The sequence below is a fragment of the Falco cherrug genome, chromosome 5 (genome assembly GCF_023634085.1).
Source record: "Falco cherrug isolate bFalChe1 chromosome 5, bFalChe1.pri, whole genome shotgun sequence".
NCBI classification, from domain to species: domain Eukaryota; kingdom Metazoa; phylum Chordata; class Aves; order Falconiformes; family Falconidae; genus Falco; species Falco cherrug.
The window spans coordinates 34,683,121-34,703,156 of record NC_073701.1 but is presented as its reverse complement, the minus strand read 5'-3'; the positions used below and the strand labels follow the sequence as shown (position 1 = coordinate 34,703,156).

The 20,036-nt window shown below is 57.3% G+C and overlaps 1 protein-coding gene across 1 annotated transcript; it reads right to left on the bottom strand.

The window, feature by feature from the left end:
- Window positions 1-36: 36 nt before the first annotated feature.
- On the bottom strand, window positions 37-8,247 carry CDC42EP1 (CDC42 effector protein 1). The gene is made up of 3 exons (XM_005446728.3): window positions 8,066-8,247; window positions 3,567-4,452; window positions 37-2,521 (listed from the first exon to the last, which is right to left on the bottom strand). The coding sequence occupies exons 2-3, from the start codon at window positions 4,006-4,008 to the stop codon at window positions 1,707-1,709; spliced, it is 1,257 nt and encodes a 418-aa protein (XP_005446785.2). The 5' UTR covers window positions 4,009-4,452; window positions 8,066-8,247; the 3' UTR covers window positions 37-1,706.
- Between the last annotated feature and the right edge of the window lie 11,789 nt (window positions 8,248-20,036).

The window sequence follows — 20,036 nt, the reverse complement described above, 5'->3', positions numbered from 1 at the left end:
GGTTGCTGCAGCTGAGGGGAGGCACCAGAGGAGAAGTTAGTATCAAAACTGTTTTAATAAGGACAATAATAAGTTCATGGGATACAAAGTGGAGGCAGAAAGGATATTCCATGGGTGTAGGTCTTTGGTCTAGAGTTTGTGTTATGGTCTGGAAAGTGGAGGGCAGAGGGAACTCATCCTGAGAGCCAGGGTCCCTGCACCAGAGGGTGCAGGGGCGGTAAGGCTGATCCTGCTGTGTGCCAGTAGCCAGAACTGGAGGCTCCTTCAAGCTGCTGCCTGCCCTGGCTTGCTGCTGCTGGCCAGCACGAGGCAGCCACTGGGGGAGGCTGGGGTCTATGGGCTTGCCTGTAACCTCAACGGCCTGACTGCGAGCAGTGCGCCCATGTACAACATGTGCCTCTTTATTATGCTCTAAAGAGCTCCCTGCCAGAAGCAGACAGGCGGTGGGTGAGCTGCGTGGGAGCAGAGCCTTGTGGCCATGGCCCGGCATCTCCCCCCACTGCACACCCCCTCCTGTCCCGGAGAACAAGGGGGGTCCTGTGAGGGTCCCTCTGGTGACCTCAGTCCCCAAGCATCTCGGCTCCATGCCATGGCACAAAGCCGCTTCTGTGAGGGCCAGTTTGCAGGCAGGGCAGCGTGGGGGGCAGCTCGTTCTGGGGCGGCCACATCACCCAGGGCCACTTGGTGAGGGACATTAGCTGTCCTCCACACATACCCCTGGAAAGGGGTGCGCTGGAAAGAGGGATGCGCATGTGGGAAACGGGAAGAGGGGGTGAGGATGGAGAAGAGGAGGCTCAGACCGAGTGGCTGCAGAGTGGGAGTCTCCTTGTTCTGAGGTGGGGGAAAGGAAGGGATTTTTACGGCCTGAACTGCAGAATCTGGTGACCTGACAGCCTTTTCTCTGCCTTCAGCTGGCCAAGAAGTTTCTCCCCTCCCTGCTGCGAGGGGTCAGGGGTCAGAAAAGGAGCTGTCCTCAGTGACACTCAGCAGCAGGAGGCAAATGAAAAGACCCCTGCGATTATCTCTGTGTGCTCTCACCTCATGAACACTGAGCTCACAGCTTTTTTTTGGGGGAAGGGAAAAGAGAAAGCTCAGCTCTGTGGGGTTTGCCTGCCCCTTGAGCCCCCAGCTGACCTCACCCAGTAGACAGATGTGCTATATGGGAGCGTCTTGCACCAGCTGGAGCTAGGGAGACCCCCATCCCCTACATGCCAGAGCTATCAGTGGGAGGTCCTCCCAGGCCTACCAGAAGGATACCCATGCCAGTGCAGAGGGTGGTTGGGGGTGTCAGTGGGGGACCAGGCACATCCCCAGACATGCTGGTGAGGCCAGGCTGAGACATGGAAGAGAGGGTGCCAGGGAGGAATGGGATGGGTTAGGAAAGGTTTTGGGGTTTCTTTGGCACATAGGAATGTCCCTTTGGTGTCTAATGGCAGTGAGGTGGGGAGCAGGCAGTGATGCCCAGCGCTGTGATGCACAGCCCTCACTGGCCCTCCGCAGCAGCCTAGTCTAGCCCCAGGGAGCGCCCCCGGGAGACAGGCTCTCCTCCTGCCCCTCTCTGGTCCCCCAGTGCCCCCAGCTTGGCAAGGAGGTCATCTGCTGGGTCTGGCAGTGACACTGGCACCTGAGGGTGGGGGACGGGGAAGAGGGCGAAGACCCCAGCACCAGCGCCTCTGGCAGGGGGCCATGGTGGGAAGGATGGCTCTTCACACCTTGACTTCATCATCTTCCTCCTCATCGGCATACTCAAAGGAATTGCTGCGCCCCTCATGGGCACCAGCATACCCCTCCCGCAGGCTGGAGAACTTGGCCTCCTCCTCCTCCACCTCCTCCTCGTCTTCCTCCTCCTCTTGTTGATTCCAGGTGGCCTCGGGGGACTGGCTCTCCCCTGTCACTTGTGACCCCCACAGGCTGCTGCTGGGGCTCTCCCACAGGGTCTGCGTCCGGGCCTGCAGGGGACCCTCGCCCTTCTCTGAGCTCCGTGGGGTGCTGGTCCCACCATAGTGGCGGGCCAGGACCTGGGCTGCCCTGTCAAACTCCCCTGCTTCAATGGTGCAGTCGTTCCAGTGACCCTGCCATGGGGTCCCTCTGGACGCTGCCCCTGGCCCCGACGCCCAGGCAGGGTCCTCGCCAGCACCCTCGATGACGTGTGCTTCTCCATTGGCATGGACCGACAGTCCTGGCAGTGAGCTGGCCTCCGACAGGCTGCTCTGCCTGGAGTGGTCCCAGAAGCTGGATGTTGCCTTGTCCTTTCCATGGGATATGCCTGATGCTGGAAGGACCCCATCCTTCGTCCCCTCACCACACAGAAGGTTTGGGCCATTGTCCCCCACCTCACTGTTACTGGTTTCGGAGAAGCTCATCACCTGGAGAAGCTCGCTCATCAGGGAGGGTCCCAGGTCCAGGCGGAAGGAAAGCAGGGAGTCTGAGCGCTTCAGCTCTGCTTCCCCAGGGAAGGCACTCTCTTGGGCCTTTTCCAAGCGAGGGACGCGAGGGATGGTGCAAAACCCGGACTCCAGCCCTGTGAGGCAGAAGGGATGGCTGGTGAGGGGGGCACAGCTAGGTGGGAGGAAGCCTGCCTTACATCTGTGGGGGACAAGGGACAGACCGCCAAAGTGGCGCAGGTCACGCTGCGGTTGGTAACGCTGGCCTCTAAAGGACACTGTCTGTGCGGACATCTCCAAAGCCCTGAGTTAGAGCAGAGGGTCTCCAAGGGGGCTCAGGGCTTGCTAAAATGCCGGTGGGGGCTGAGCCACGCAGATGGGACCAGGAGATGGCAGCAGTGTCCCAGCTTGCCTTTCACTCAGCCCAGCCACCTCCCGGCTGCGGTAGGTCCCCCAGATCCCCCCTGCGAGACCCTCTGCTCCAGACCTTCCTGGCTGGGGAAGAGCTAAGCCACAGCCCAGTGCTATGAGGCCACAGAAGAGCCACCCAGCTGCCCCATCCCATCCTTCCCACAACTTTCCCCAAAGGTCCCTCCTGGACCCTGGCTGGCAGGGAAGGATGGAGGCGCAATGGGGAAGGGGGGATGGAGTCCCTTGAGGAGGACATGGAGATGGAGGGGTTGGCACAACTAGTGACAGGGTTAGCCCAGGTGTGTGGAGGTGGGGAAGGCCATGCCATGGATCTCCTTGTCCTCACAACCTCGGTATGAGCATTGTGAGCACTGCCCTGCTGTCCCAGCACCTTCTTGGCTTCCTCGGGGAGGCTACCCATGGGGAAGGTGTAGGGCTGGGAGAGATGGGGGACACCCCTTTACAACTGCTCAACTCAGGCTGCCAGCTGTGTGGGGCTTTTGGGGAGGGAAAGGAGGAGAAACCATCCATGCCCCATGTTAGGGGCATCCTGGGAGGAAACCCTCCAAGGACAGGAGCAAGGACTGTGGTTGAAAGCAAGGTTAGGGTTATCTCCTTGCAGGGACTACCAGGACTGGGGACTCTGACATGTCCTGTCTCTGCTGACAGCCTAAAGTCCCTCAGTGGGTAAACTGGGCATGGAGTGATGGAGAAGGTCTGCAGAGGATGCACTGTGCCTGGGTGCCAGTTTCTGCCCCGCGCTTCACTCACCGTAGGCCTGGTGTGTTTTGGAGAAGCTGTTGGAGGCACTTTTGAAGGAGAACTTGCTGGTCAAGCCCCGGCCACTGCCGCCGTCATATGTCCCCTCATTTAGCTGCGGCAGCGAGACGGCATTCTTGATGATGGGCGAGATTGCTGGGGGGGCGGGTGATGCCCCCACTTGGCCCCCACTGCCTCGGCTCCTCAGCGGTGTCCGCCGGACATGTCGCAGCGTCCGGGTGAAGAAGTTGTTGGCTTTGGCCGTGTCAGCCCCTCCATGGTTGCTGAGGAAAGAGGTGTCCCCGAAGACATCCCCACCACGCCCCACGTGCATGGTGTGCCGAAAGTCCCCCAGCGGTGGGCTGATCATGTCCGGTGTCAGCTCTGACTTCAACCGCCGCTTCCCATGGGAGCCTGACACCCAGCTGAGCACCGGCAGCTTCCCCAAGCTCATGTTGCACCCCTCACCTTGCCCCTGCCTTTGAAAAAGACCCCCAAAGTGGCCCTCGCTGGCCTTCCAGCACTGGGGTGGCCTGTCACATCCCTGGCCTCCCCATCGCTCCTGCTCCGATGTTCGTGGGGGAATGTCACCTTGGCTTTCCGCAGGTGGGAAGGGTGCCTGTCCCCCTGCTTCCCTGCACTACGTTTTGCTCATGAAATCACCTGCAGCGAGTACGTGCCTGGCGGTGAGGATGGTGGAGGTGTCCCCAGGGGGTGTCTGGGGTCACCCTCAGTGCTGTGGAGGCCACTGGAAGCTTGGTCTGGCGGCAGGTTTATGGCTTAATCCACTGTCTTCTGTCACAGCCAGGTGAGCAGAGCTGGTCACGGATGGGGCAGTGGGTGATGGTAGCTTGGGGTGGGCTAGCAGGGCAAATGCCTCAGTCCCCTTGTTGGCCACCTAAACAAGATAAGAGGAATGGTGAAGCCCTTGGAGAGGATCGTCCCAATCACGCTGGCTGTACCCCCAGGACGGGCTGGGGAGGTCGGAGGTGGGGTGGTTGCTACCGGCTGTCCCCCTCACCTCACCCTCCTTTTGGAGAGGAAGAAAAAGGCTTTCTCCCAGAACCACGTGCTCTCCTTCACCTCTCTGACCTCCCGTGGTGTGCCTCAGTTTCCCCTGCCTGCAAAGCAGCTTTGCTGGGCCCATGCCGCAATGCAGGCTGAGGGTTTCCCTCCCAGGCAGCACCTCCTCCTGAAGTGGTGCCCTGCCCCGCTGCCCCGTCTGCCGGGGTGAGAAGCCTCTCCCTGCTTTTTGCTATTCAGATGAGCCCTTGGGGAGAGGGTGAGGCCTGGGGACCACGTGCTTCTTGGGGAGGAGGGGTGGTGCGGAGTGAAAACGCAATATTTATATATTGGTTCATTTATTCTCCTCTGGCTGGGTCTCCAGGTGCTGGGCAGACACATCAGAGCAGCAGGGAGCCACCGGCGGTGTGGGGAGGGCAGCTGCTTTTCAGGCAGAGAAAACTGAGGCATGGCAAGGGGGGTGATTGCTCAAGGTTGGAGGAGAAGGTGGGATGGATCCCTGCACTCAAGCAGGTCCTGGAGGCATTGGGGGCAGGCAGGAAGGCAGTGGCTGGGTGAATGATGGCAGGACAATGACCTCTTTGGTCAGCAGAGAGGACACTCAGATCAGCAGATCTTCTGTCAGTGTGTGTGGCAAAAGGGAGAGGGCAGGTTGGGGAAAGGTGAGGATTCAGGGTGTGGGATACTTCAGGGCATCAGTGGTCTGGGTGCCCACCTGGGGACATGTCCATCCCTGGACTCGGTCCCTGCTAAGGGGCTGGGGGAACAGGTTGAAGCTGGGTCCCTTCAGCAGGGATGGCTGTGGAGGGCAGCATGTCAAGAAGCAGTGCAGAAGCCTCGCATCCCTTAGCCCCCATGTGCTGGGACCCCCACTGCTGCATGGTTCCATCTGTCTCCCCCCTGTCACGCTGCCTGCCTCCCCTGCCTGTCCTCTGGGTCACCTCGGGGCAGTCAGGCGGTTCCAGGGTGGCAGAGCTTCTGGTGAGGGGGAGCTCTGGACATGAAGCTGCTTTCCTGGCTGGCTACACACGTTTTTGCCTTGCCCTGGCCTTGTTTGTTCACCCGGGGCCCCTCTTATCTGCCAGGGGTTAATGCCTGGGGAAGGGAAAACAAACCTCCCCCTGGCAGATCCTAGCACCATTGGCTGCCTCCCAGGGTGGCAGTGGCTGGTGGCAGCTGGAAAGGTGGCAGGTTGGCTTCCTGCTGGCCCCCAGCTCATGCAGCCCATGTTTGCCTCCTGCTCATGGAGGCCATGTGGTGCTGCCTCACCGCTGGGACAGGCCAGGCACGTGGCGGATTTGTGGTGGGAGGACAACCGGGGAGCAATTCCCTCTCTCAGGCAGAAGCCCAGCCATAGCCATTGCGGCAGGGTTCTTCTGGAGTGCAAGGAAACCACTGCGGTGGTCCCTGCAGCACACAACTGGGGTCTCAGGACCACAAGGAGAGAGATGTGACCCCATTTTTGAGCTGTCTCCCGGGAAGGCGCATGACCCTGGGAGAGGGTATTAGGTGAGTTACAGCCCTCCAGTCTGTCTTCCCCTCTGCACACTGGAGCCCCCGAGAAACCCAAAGTGGGGACTGTGCCCTTCAGCGTGTGCTGCAACCGGGCAAGGCCACTCTGAGGGGTGAACCCCCCACCACTGATCCCCTGCATAGCAAAGCTGCCCTGTAGACCCCTGGGGGGGGGGCTGGGGCTGGCATTACCCTGGGGACAGGGAGCATCCCTTGCTCCCTGCCTTGGAGAACTGTTGAGTGGGGAGCTGAGAGGAGGAAAGAGTTCCTTCTTCCTTGTCCCTTGGCCACCATGGTGATGCAAGCCAGCACCTCCTGGCCCCTGGCTCTCCCTGCCTGCTGGCAGGCAGCAGGCACTGGGAGAGAAGGGAGGGAGGGAGACAGCTGGTGCTCAGCCCTACCTGGATGGCAGGTTTCTGGCAGGCCTGTTAGACCTTTTTTCCCTCCAATCTCCCCCTTTTTCCTCCTTCCCTCTGCCCCTGGTGCATCTCCCTGCTGGCTGTGCCCCTTTGAGCCCTCCCCTCTGTCCAAGTAGACTCCTCCATGCCAGGGAGACTCGTGATTCTGTGGGCAAAGGGTGACCCATGAGCTCTCCTTTCCTCCACTGGGCAAGGGGACCCCTCACCGTCCCGCCGCCCCCCCCCCCCCCCCCCCCCCCCCCTTCATCTGGCCACCCGTCTGTCCGGATACTGCTTCCGTCTGGCAGCCTGCCGTGTTCTCCAGCCCCCAGCATGGTGAGCCTGCAGCCCATCCCAACCTCCCCTTCCCCAGCATCCTCTCCCTGGCGCCCTACTTGCCTCCTCTGGCAAGCCCCCTGAACTCAAAGACCAACTGCTGGCACCTCCTCCTCCTCCTCCCAGCTCGGCCTTCCCCATCTCCCCCCCGAATTCAGCTGGTTACCACTGGTTTTCCACTAGCCAGGAATGGCCGGAGCTGTTCTGCTTGCTGGGAAGAGCGGAAACCAGAAAGGGGGGGAAAATAATCCAGATGTCTAGTTGGCTGGAGCTGCTGAAAGCAGCCTCTTCCCTCCTCTCGTTACACCCCCGCCCCCCCCCCTCCCCAAGGGGACATACTCCAAAAGAGGGCGAGGAGATGTTTGGGGTGGTCTCAACATAAGGAAGAGCATGTGGAAATGGCTGTGGGCGCCAGGAAGGTTTTCCTAGCCTTTGTGAGTGCCAAAAACCCTCCCGTTCCCTGGAAGAAGGGAGTCAGAGGCTCCCCTGTTGGGTCACTGTTCTGGTATGGGGAAAGCTGGCAGGGACAGGCTTTTGGGGAAGGGGGAAAGGGGCTTGGCTGGCCAGGCTAGGCCTCTTCCAGCTCCCCTGGAGCTGTGCCGGGCAGTAGGCAGACAAGCCTGAGTCGAACTCCTGTGCTGCTGGCTGCTACATATATAGAGAGTTTTATCTCTCCATGTAACAAGGGTATTTTTCCAAGCAAATGTGTTGGGACGTGGAGGGAGGCTGGGGCTCCAAAAGCGGGTGGTTTCCAGCCATCGTCTCCCTGTCCCCCTTGCCCAAAAGTGCTCCCTTTCTTTCTGCAGTCCCCCACAATCGAGGCGCTGAGAGCCTGCGGGGCTGCGAGGGCTATCCCGAACAGGGTGTGGGACGGGGGTGCCCCACTGCCTTCCCCCATCCATGGGACTCCCTCCTTGCCCCCTTTCTCTCCCTGCTCCCCCCAGCCTGTCTCCCCTCTCCTCACTCCTGCTTTCCTTCCTCTCAGTTTCCTGTTGCATTCCTGCCTTCTTCTCCTTTTCTTTTTCACCATCCTCCCCGACTCCATTGCCTTGCCACCCCTCCCGCTTCTCCCCTCTCCAACCACCCTCTCCACCCTTTTCCTTCTGCTCCCGATCCCCCCGCCCCCAGCTCCTAAAACTGAGGAATCAAAACTTTCAGGATTTACTTCTTCTGAACGAGGGTTATTTTTTTCCCTGTCCCCCGGCTGAAAAGTTGGGGGAAGCTCCCAGTGGGCCCCCGTACCTTGCTCTGCGGGTCACTGGTGCTGCATCCTAGAGTAGAGGAGGGGAGAACGGGGAGGCATGGCCCCCTCCCTTTTCCCACGGCTGTCTCCCCAAGCCCGGCTCGGCTGTCTCCCCAAGGCTGGCTCTCCCAGGCTGACGCTGCGATGCCACGGGAGAGAGGGAGTGAAGCTGGTGGGGAGGGGACGTGGGAAGGAGGAGGGCGGGCTGCAGCACCGCCGAGCCAATCCTCGCCTGGCAAGGAGACCAGAGAAAATGAGATTTATTCCAACTATCCAGGACAGAAAACTTCAGGAACTTCTCTGTCGCTTCCCCCCTCCTCCTCACTTCCCCAGTGCCATTTCCCATCCTCCGGCTCCATCGGCTGCCTCCTGCTCCTGGATGCCTGCTTGAATGGATTTGGGGAAAAGAGGAAGCCCAGGTTGCTGGCTAACTTGGTTAGGGGAGCCTGGCCAGGGGGCAAAGGAAAGGAATTTACCTCCTCTGTGTGTGTGACCCCTTGGGTATCATACAGGGTCATCCCATCCCATGTTGGATGGGAAGCCCCTAGTACCTGCAGTGCAGCACTGCCAACTGGGAATGGGGTCTGGGGGTGGGTGGTCATGCCGGGACCTGTGGGTAGCATTGGGTTGAGCATTAGCACGATAACAGCCTCCCTGAAGGCCGCGTGGGCCAGGTCGGCATTCGTTACAGGGTGAGGACAAGCGTCACGGGATCAGGACAAGCGTCATAGCAGCAGCAGCTGATCAGGGTGAGGGGGTGGCAGTGGGTAAATTAAGGGAGATGCACTTTGGAGGCACCAGAGAGGGTTTCTGCCCACACAGGGGACACCACATCCCTCTGACATTGTGCTTTGTTGCTTTGTCCCTTGATGGTCACAGGGCAGAAGACCCTATCAGTGCCAATGAGGGTCAGCCTGGTGGTGGGCATGGCATCACCAGTGCCACTGGTGACCCTCATGGCCTCCAGGAGAGACTCAGTGGCTCTGCTGGGGAGCACTTGGCCAGGCACCTATTCAGGGCCCTGTGGTGGAGAAGGGAGGTGTCCCTGCTGGTGAAGGCGAGATGAGACTTGCTGGGGTTAAGCAGGGCCTGGATGAAGGGATGACAAGATGTCTGCAGAGGAGATGTCAAAATGGAGCCTGGCCTCTTCCCAGGCTCAGGTGGCTCTCGCTGGGGTGCCTGGGCAGGAGCATCTTATTGCTCAGAGGTTTGCTAAGCAGCAGTAGGGCTATGGCACCATTCTCAGCCTGTCGGCCTCAGGCTTCTCCTCTGTGAAATGGGATAGTTGGGTTTTCTGCCTTTTGTGGAGGTCTTCTCCATTAGGAATTAGGATCACATGGACTGTGCATTTTGGTGGTACTTCTAAGTGAGTCTATGTCTTGGACGGAGATGGGATCTCAGGTCTGAGGAGGGGGGTAAACTGTGCCACCAGTAGGGAAAGGAGGGGAAATTGTGACCTGCATCCTCCCTACTTGCCAGGGAGGCATCTCTTCCCCCGAGTCCTGCTCAGAGGAAGCCAATAGGGGTGGTGGGCAAGGCAGGAAAAGACCTTTTGTTTGGGTCTCCTTCCTCTGCATGGCCTGCCAGGGCATCTCTCCGCACAGCCCAAGGGGGTCCTCCTCACTCCCCTCACCCCCATCCGCATGCCCTGCAGTGGGGGCTGCAGCAGGGAGTGGAGCCTGGGCGATGGCAGCAGCCTCCGCCGGGGAATGCAGAACAAATCTCTTCCAGATGGGACAGGGGCCATGTTCTGCTCCTTGCGGGGTGGCCAGCTCTCCACTGCCTCCTCCTCCTCCTCACCCTTGCCTCAAGCATCTCTGCACTCCAGGCCAAGACAGGCTTTGTTTCCAGGAAAGCAGCTGGAAATCCCCCCTCTTCAGCACCCCTCCCCAAATCTTTTGGTCTTGTGGCCATGCCAGCTGGGCTGTGACTTTTGTCCTGGGGCTGGTGCTGAAGTGCTTTGGAGACCTCCAGTGTATGTGCCAGCTCCAGGACTCAGCACCCATCCTGGCCTTTGGTTGCCTGGGTATGAACAGAGGTCATGTGGCCCCTCCAGCTGTAACCTAACAGGGGTTGCGCCCCCCTAAGACCCCCTTCTTTCATATACAGCTGCCTGGAAAGTGAATCCATACAACCTTGCCTTCCAACCTGTTTATCTACCTTGGCTGATAAATGAGAGGTGACTGTGCTGCAGAGCCACTGTACTGCTTATGGGTGCCCTGGGCAGGAGCTAATGCCTGGACCCCTCCCAGCCTGGCTACCTCATTTACCTTCAGTCACCCCAACATTTCATCCCGTCTGTAGCCCTGTGCTCCAGGCAGCCAGTACCAGTCTCACTATTACAGAGGGACGGGCCATCGAGCTTATCATGGGAGCAGAAAAGTGGCCCCACAGCTTTCCCAGCTGAGGATTTGCTTTGATTCTCACAACATCAAAGATAGGGTAGCACAGATTGCATCCCTTCTTCTTCCCAGTGCTCATCCCTCCAGCATGGTGCTGAGGTCTAATGGGGGGCTGAGCATGATGGGGATGGAGAAAGGAATGGAGGGATGCTGGGGGGAGCTGAGATCTCTGCCCCACACCTCCAGGTGCTCAGTCCTTTCTGCCATCTCGCTTTGTAGTCCCAGTCCTTGTGGCTCTCAGACCTGATGCCTGAGGGAGGCTGATGCAGGATTCCCCTCCATAGAAGAAAAATCCCCCTTCTCCCTTTCCCTGGTGCCTGGGGGGAGCTGAGGAAAGGTGATGGGGGCATCCCAGCCTGTGGATGGTGCACTTGCCCCTGGATTTCTATTCCCTGACATTTCTACTTGCTGCCTTCCTGCCTCCCTCTTTCCCTATGAAATTTCCTGGGATGGAGCTCCTGGAGCATGCTGCTGCGCTCCCAGAGCCCCAGCCCTGGAAATTTCCTGGGGAAGGGGGGCAGGCAGGGGATTGGTGTGAAGGGGGTGCCTGGCTCGGCACACAAGAAGTACATATCCTGTTGCTGCCCAGGGTCTCCGGCTCATATTTCCTCATTAACTGGGAGTGCTGCTTGTTTGCGGGTGACTTCCAGATGTTTCCATTCTCCTCACGGTGGCTGTGAGGGCACATACTGCATGGATACAGGAATTAATTCTGGCAGCAGGGTAGGGGATAGTCCCCTGCCATGACGGGAAGGGGGGTCCGTAGGGCCTCCTGCCCCACCACGCATTCTGGCATGGCCTCATCCAGCTCCTCCGCACCCTGGTACTGACAGGTCCCTCATCCCTCCTCCCAGCCTGTCGCCCTCAGTGCTGCCTCCGGTCTGTGTCTCGCTGCCCTGTGGATGAGCTGGAGGCAGAGCCGGTTTTAGGGTGAGCAAGCCAGGGTGGTGGCAGGAGGTGACACCCCAGGGCAAGGGATAGGTGTGAGGCACCCAGCGTCTTGCCCAGAGCATCCCTGGCCTGATGCCAGCACTGGCTTTGTGGGCACTGGATTCCTCATACCCCATATATACTCACACATATATACTCACCACATATATACTCACACTTCACCAGAGTGATTTCTCCTCCAGCAGCACCCCCAGGGATGTGCTAGGCTCAGCCAATTTCTAGGGCTGTGCTGTGGGTCCTCTGCTCTGTGCCCATAACCTTTGTGATAACCAGGGAGAGGGATCAGACTAGTGCGGTTCCCAGCATCCTTGTGCTGCACTGGGGAAGGAAAGTGGGTGGATTATGGTGAGAACCAGCAGGCAGGCAGCAGCATTGGGTTAGACCCACTCATGCTAGAAGATGGTGGATTGACCTCTGTAAAAGCCCACTTTTAATATTCCCCACCTATTCCTTCAGCTCCCCTCCCCTGGAGCAGCAGGAAGCTGAAGGAATGAGACCGACCACATCCCACTTGTGGGGTTTGCAGAGGGGTGGGGGTGTGTGTGTGTGTGTCTGTATGTGTGCATGTGTGCATGTGTGCATGTGTGCATGTGTGCATGTGCATGCTTTTCACCGGGGAGCTGGGCTGGGAACTCAAAGCCTCGGGGTTTGCCAAAGCCCAGGAGGAGGTAGGGATGAGTTCCCAGGCTTGCTGGCGGGCTGCCTTCCTCCCTCTGCCCATCTTACATCCCAAATGTTTTCATTTTTCTTCCTCCTCCCACCCTCCCTGGCTTCCTCCTTGTATGCTAGCCCTGTTCGCTGGATGGGGATGTCGGGTGCTGTAGGGGTGTTTGGGAGGTGTTGTGGGAGGGAGGATGGAGGGACAGACACCCAGTCTGTGCTCTCCCTCTGACTTTCCCCTGGGCAAAGAGGAGAGGGAAGGCGGCGGGGGTGGGGGGGATGGGGGCTGTGGCTGGGAGGGGAGGGGGGGATGTTGCATAAACCAGAAGCAATCCAGAAACAGCTGCCGGTGGCCTGGAAACACCTCTGTGATTCCGGGCACTGGAAAAGGAGATGTAAATATATACATTTATGTATGTACATTATGTCTCCCCCAGAACAACCTCCACAAACACCACTTGATTCTCCGGTTCCTTATCATAGACTTTAAGGAGATGAAGGTGGGAGCTGGTGGGGGGAGCTCAGATAGCTAATTTACTGCTTGGAGAAGCAGCTCTCTGTGTTTGAGGGCATCTGGGGGTCCATTTGCCATCCCCCAGATATGTTTCCTTGGCAGGGTAAGGAGGCGGAGCACATCTGCAGGAGTTTAAAGCCCATGCAGATTGGAGGGAGCTGGGATGGAGGTTGCTGGGGTGAGGAGAGAAAGGGGGAGATGGTGAGGGTATGAGGGATGCAGCAGGGAGGGAGGGTGTGCAGGGGATGGGTTAGAGGAGCAGGAAACTAAAGGGACTCTGGGAGAGAAGAGTTGTGAGAGGAGGTGGGGGAAGGTGCTTCAGGGAAAGGAGGAGCTGGGGGGTCTCAAGAGAAGGGAGTAGGTCCCCCATGGTTGGTATGGCAAGGGAGAGGGGACCATCAAGGGATGGGGGATGCATCCATGAAGCAGAAGGGGAGCAGGGTGCAGGGATGAGGAAGGGTGCAATGTGCGGAGAGAGAATGTGGAGGTACAGGAAATGAGGGATGGGGAAGAAGTGATGTCATCCATGATGGGAAAGAGAGACTGTGTGTTGAGGAATCTGTCTTGGTCAAAGGGAAGAGGTGAAAGCCAGGGGAGTGGCTGGACAGAAGGCCTGGACAACTCTTTTATGATAATGATTTTGCCTGTCCATACAGCCCATGTATTTTTGGCCCACGGAAGGAAGGGGGTGGGGATGCAGAGGCAGCTAAAAATAGGGATGTCCCTGCCCATTCCCCCAAGGCGGGCATCCGTCTGCCTGCCTGCCTGCCTGCGGGGTTGCTGCGGGATCTGGAGGAGGGGAGCAGGCCCAGCCTCCTCCCTACCGTGTCTGGCTCTGCTTTTGTTTGTCTCGAAGCCCTACAGGGACAGGAAGAGGCCACAGGGCTGGGGAACAATGGCTCATTCTCTGGGAGTCTGTGCCTGCCGAGGAGCGATAGGGGACGTGGGACAGTGGCCAGAAGGTGAGCACAGCCTTCCAGCACCACTGCTGCAGGAGCTCGCCCCCCAGGACATGATGGGTCCACCACTGGGATGTCACTGGGGGTATCTTCCCCAGCCCATCTCTCTTCTCCAGACCCCAAACCAGGCTCCTGTGCCTGGGCAGAGAGCGGATGAGGGGCTGTGTCCTGTGGGTGCACTTTATGGAGGACATGAGGGATACAATGCTGGCAACCCAAGGAGTGGTGGGAGTATGTCTCCAACAGGCACTGGGGAAACCTGTTGTTTTGCAGCCTCTCCTTGAGCCTGTGAAACCTGCAGGGAGGGTGGCTGGAGCTTGCATCCCCTCGTGGGAATGTCTCCAGCCGGGGCCAGGGAGGTGTTTACCTGGGAGGTGCAGTGAGCCTCTGTCCCAGCCCATCACTGTGCTCACTGAGGCAGTGCCAGGACTGCTGGTGGAAACTCTCTCCACGCTCTGTTCTCCCTGCTGTCTGGGAGACGGCCAAGGGGCATAGATGGGTGTGCGCGGCGTGGGGGGTGTGGGTGGGTGATAAATCCTTTTATCCCACCTCTTTCTTCCCCAGACCCTCCTCTTGTGGCAGTGTTTCTCCCAGATGTTAGATCTGACAGCCGGGTGCTGGAAATGCCTCAGGGAGAGTGTCTCCCCACACTTCTCCAGATGTGGTGGGGGTGAGAAGAGGTGGTGTTAGCACCTGAGGTAGGGGAGAGGTTAGGAGATACTTTGCAGGGGTTGAGCAAGGAGGGGACAGAAGAATCTCCCTGTCTCCAGCCCCCTTTTTTCAAGGTCTCAGATGCTTGGGGCTGAATGCTTGCCAGGGCTCCTCTTGTTTACTCAGCCGGGGAGCTGACACATCCAAGGTCTCTGCTGACTCCACTTTCCCACATGCTGCTGGCGGGCGCATTCCAGGGCAGAGTGGAGATCCACGCAGAGGCATGCCAGAGGTTTCCATCCGGGATGCCATCCCCTCCTCCCTGCTCTCCCCATGCATCTGGCACACCCCGCCAGGCCGTGAAAAGTGAGCATCACATCTGGCCAGTGTGGTGGGCTTTTACAAGCCAGGGCTGGCACCAGAACCCAAGCATGGACCAGGACCCCGGGGACCGGGATCTGCCTCTCAAGCTGAAATCCTTCAGCAAGGCTTGGTTCTTCTCCCTGCTCCCCTCCAGAGATCTCAGTCCCACTCCCTGTGATGACCCATAGGAGATGTGTGGAAGGGCAGGGGATGTCTGTCTTGGCTTAGTCCTCCCTCAAGAGACCTGGGGGAAAGGGGTAACACCCTCCTAGGCAGTAATCCCAGCTTTTTCATTTTAGGATGGGCATCTATTCCTGCAGCTGGGCTTAGGTTGCTGAGGGTTAACAGCGCTGGGCTCTGCAAGGGTGACTGTGAGCTGGAGGAGGAGCTGCACCCTTCCCCTGCAGGCACTGCTCCGGTCCCTCCTGGGCAGCCGCCCTGACCCAGAGTGGCCGCCTATGGTTTTAGGAGGGAAGGCCACAAAGCTTTTAAAAATAAGCGCCAGGAGATAAAGAAGGGTTTGGGGAGCTGGCTGCAGGGCCGGGGCGGGAGCGTGGCCCTCGCCCTGTCATTTTGGGCTGGAGGCTCCTGTCCCAGAGATGCTCCCACCTCTCCCGGGGCAGCTGGCATCTTTGCCTCCTCAGACCTCGGGTCACTGGCACAGGGCTGCCACGACCTTTCCTCCCCGCGCCGGGCTGGCCCGCTGAGGCCCCTTTACGCCCAGCCCCAGCGTCTGGAAGAAGGGGCCTCGTCTCCCTCCTCGGCTGCCACAGGAAATGCGGAGCCTGGAGGTCAGGGGCCAGCCAGCAGCTCCTCGTGGGGGCCAAGCAGCCCAGCGCTGGGGCTTCCATCACGCCGGCGGAGGGGAGGGGAGGGGAGGCAGAGCCGTGGAAGCGAGGGGAGAGGGCCAGGCTTTTCCTGTTTATGTGACTACCAGACCCCCAAGAAAGGGAAAGGACTTGGAAAGCTCGTTGCTCTTGGGCGGGCTCCAGCTAGCATCTGTCTGTGGCTCCAGCCCAAGGATCGCATCCCTGGGGCAGGGCGTGACTCCTTCCCAGGGGAAATGGGCATCCAGCTCCCAGGGGGGTGGGGGGGGTCTGGGGTTACGTTCCTGGGGCTTGCAAAGGTCTGGTCTTGCAGGGAGGCTGCAGTTCCTGGGAAGTGAGGCACGGCTCCTGCTGCACCCCAGGGTTTGAGTCCCCCCATGGCTGTCTCTGGCTTTGGCTGATGCTGCTCTCTGTGGGACCATCTGAAGGGCAGAGAGCCACTCGGGTCAAGACAAGGAGGTAGCTGGGTGTATTGGCTTCAGGACACAGGAACAGGGAGCTCTGGAGGGCCAGTCATGGAGAAGTGCTTGGGGGAAGATTATGAATCACACCAGGTTCAGCCATGAAGGCTCCAGCACAGATCCCGTGCAGCAGGCAGAAGGGCTGCAAGACCTCCTGCGTTATCTAGGGTCACATCCTGCAGGGCATCTGGTGTGCCCATGGTGGTATGCGGAGGTGGAAATGAGGTCCTAGATGTTGTGCTCTTGCCTTCACCTCTGGCATTTAACCACTGGCTTAGGTCACATCTGTACCGACCTTGTCAGGTCTCAGCTTTGGTTTGTAGTCCTTGGCCCCTGCTGAACGTGGCTTGAGAGTTGCTCTGTACAGACCCACCTCTGTCACACGCCCTGGAGCACACGCCCATTTGGCGGCATTAACAGGAGCAGAGGGGAGTTATGGCCCCTTTTCTGTCCTGCAGGTAGGTCTGGGCCCGGCTCAGTGCAGCAGCAATCTCCCAGCAGCTGTAGGATGAGAATAGCTGGGCCCAGTGTAGGTCAGGGCAGTGGTCAAGGGGTGTGGGTGTGGGTCAAGCATCTTCAGAGTGGAAAGGCTTGGGAAAGGCCTCAGCAGTCAGGATCAAGGAGCCCTGGCAGGTCTGTGTGGCAGGAACAGTCACAGGACTTGGCTCCCCACATCCTTCTCTTTGCAAGGGCTCCGGCATAAGGACACGCTGACCCAAAGCTTCTGGGCTTTGCCCAGCCACCGCCTTCCCCAAGGGGTTGCACGGTGGGGTGGTGCCACCCGGTGGCTCTGGAGCAGCGTTACACGTGCTGGCGGCACCCGGCTGTTCTTTGTTCTCTGCGGAGAGACTTTGTCCCTGTTGGCAGGAGCTCAGCTCTTTTCCCTGTCTGTGTCCTGGACAGGTTTTCTCTCCAGCCAAGGGAAAAAGGTCCTGGCCTGATCCTGGCCTACTGAAACCCCACCAAAGTCTCAGCATGCCTCCCTTTCTTGCAGTTGCATCGCCCTCCCTCAGGTATTCCTGGGGCTAGGAAACCACCAGGCTTGGCTTTGTTGCCCGAACCATGAACTGCAAGGCTAGGTGCACAGGTGAACCAGGACCTGTTTGCTGACAGTTGCTGGTGGAGCTTTAACGGGCTGCAAGCTGAAAAGCCAACATGCTATCCCACATACATTGCTAACCTGTGCCCTCAAAACTCCAACTGTTGTAGCAGAAGGGAGTATTTTGGGACTTAATTTATGTTGTCTGTCGCTTTATGGAGCAAATTTGCTGGTAGGTCTGAAAGACCAGCATCTTCCTTCCCTGATACATGAACCCTGTCCCTTTTGCTGACATGGCACATTTAGTGTCATGGGTGTTATGGGATGGTATCACCCCCTTCTGCTTCTCATCCATCAACATCTAGCCAGTCTCAGCCTGACAGTGACTCTTGGGGACTCTGGCTACCAAAGACCCTGGAGCATGCTTGTGTACCAGCTCAGGAAAGGAGCCATACAGGGCTTTGATCATCTTCAGGGAAGAGGAAGGGAAGATGGAAGTGGTGTTTTCCATCTATGCTCTTTCCTTCCCTCCTGTTGAAGCTACATGAGGAACCAGAGCATTTCTGAAGTGGGCTGAGCAGAGCTCCCAGATAACTAGCTAATCTTCTGTCTAGTCTTCTGAATTCAGACTGCTCACAGTCAATTTGCTCGTCTACATAACAGCATCTGAGCTGGTGAAAGTGATTCTCACTGTCTCAGTGTCTTTGACTTCAGCTGCCCTGCAAACACAAGGCAGGGTTTTTCTTCTGATCTGTCTTTGTTCCCATCCTAAGCTAGAGCTCATTCATATGAGATGGTGTAAATGTGCTTGGTCTGGGCAGCTGGCTAGCTTTGGGCAGAGGACCACTGATGAACCTGTAGTCTGCTGGAGTCTTCTTGGAGAAGAAGATGTCTCTTACCTAGGGAAACATGACATCCCACAAGGCTGGAGATGAGGCTGGAGCTCTGCTGGAGGGGGAATAGGAGTCTTTTGTTTGCTCTGACTAGGTAGGTGTCCACATACATGATGAAGGTTTTGGGAGACTAGGATGGAAATGGCATCTTGGTGACTGTTTGAGGTGGTCTAGGAGAGGACATAGGTGAGATGGAGAGGAGAACATGACTGGCAGGTGTGGGAGTGCAGAAGAATGGCTGGCTGTTACAAAACTTTCCAGACATACTGATTTCTGTTCTGCATAGTCCCGTCTTCCCTGTTTGACTTTTACTAATCCAGACTAATGACCCTGCTCATTTAACCCGCTTGCCTTCCTCTGGCCGCTGGTCAGCTACTTGTTTTATTCAGCCAGCCTGGACCTGCCGCAGACCTCATTCACTGTGACAGCCCTTATGCCCCAGGGAATACAAACAGGACTCAGGGGAGGTCAGATAGTCCATTTCCACCTGTTGCTAACCAGGCAGGTCTGGGACTGGTGAGAACACCCTAGTGACACTGAAACTAGCAGTATGAGACATGCTGGGAGTAACTGGAGCACTTGTGGCGTCCTGTAGGACTGCAGGCAAGTAACAGGGTCTCAATTCAGAGTGCTTGCAGGATGCTAACTGGGGACCTTGCCATTCTCAAGCCCTTTTTTCCAGGATAGTGCTGAGGTCACATTGTGATTCATGCTTTGAATGTTGGTTTACACGCAAATCTACCCCAAAGTTATGTCCTGAGAGGTGGAAAACACAACTTCATATTTCTGTTTGTTGTCAAAGTTTCGAAGGGACTCTGTGCAGCACCGAACAGCTGGTTGAGATTGACGCGGTCACATTGACCTCTGGTGGCTGCAGCCTTAGCGTGCTAGGAAAGCACTAAAGAAAAGCAGGTGGGTTTGGTGAGCTCTTGATTGCTGCGATTAAAATGCAGATGGGTTTATTCCTTCTCTGGGCTCCATTTGCCATCGTGTTGCCTCTTGGACAGTCATTTCATTTCTGCTCGAAGCAGGTGTGATCTGCCCCCTCTTTGTGCGTACATCTTCAGTCCCCGTGGTTCTTCCCCCTTACAATAAAATTCTGTTTGCACATGCACCAGTGAAAACCAAAGGTGGATCCTTTGTTGAAGAACTGATTTTACTCCCAGTTTCTAAACAGAGTAAGTCATACTTGGGGACAGCACGTAGTGCTCCCCTGAATATACTGTAACCTCTATAAGGTCAGTGTTTGGACCCTTCTTATGCAGGGGAGGGCAGACTTTAATGGTCCCCTTGCACAGTCTGGTGCAGAAGGAGCCAACCAGACTGGATTCACAATGAGCAGTGAGATGGACTCTCAGTTGATGCATTTTCTGGAAAGAGAGGAAAAAAAAAAAAAAAAGCTGGGACTGATCCCACAGGAAAAATGCTTTAAGAATAAGGCAACTGCGAGCAAGGCTGAAGTAGGAGCCAAGTCTGAGGAGATTTCCAGGCTTAGTCGTTGAGGTGGAACCCCTTTGTCACAGGCAGCTGGGCAGCTTTGCAGTATGTAAGTCCATCTCAGTGACTCAAATCCCATCATCCGGCTCTAATTCAGGTCTTCCTTGCCACCCTGCACACCTGAAGATGGAGAGGTGTTGCCAATACCTTACCAAATGCTCCCACATACTTTTGCCTCCTGTAGCTCCAGGCAATGGGTGTGTGCACGAGGGGGAGGAATGCTGAAGGAAATATTCACTTGTTTTGCTATCTCCACACACAGATACATGCATTTCCTTCCTGCCATGAAGGCCACTCTTCCCTTTTTTTGGGAGGGGGGGCTCATTCCTCCTCCCCTTCTGCAGACATCACCACCACCATGAAGGGAACAAACCACTGTCAGTGTGTCAGGACGGTCTTATCTCTGCTATGAAAAGTGTCCGGGAGATAAGCAGGTAGTCAAAGTCTTTGCAAAGGTTGTTAATATGAACGCTGAGTTTATATTTTATAAAATATAATATATATTTTTTAAAAAGTGTTACTTTTCTGTGTGTTAACTGATCCAGTTGAACCAGTGCATGATCCGATTGGATCAGGCTGGAGTCAATAATCCTGTTTCACAACCTCTTTCATGTTTTCAGCGTTTGTTTTTGTTCCACACAGGAACAAAAACTGCTGAGGTTTTTCACAACACCAGATTATGTTGGGACAGCTATTGCAGGATGGAAGGAATTAATAAGGGGATTATTTCAAACTTTCTTCCTCAACCTAAGA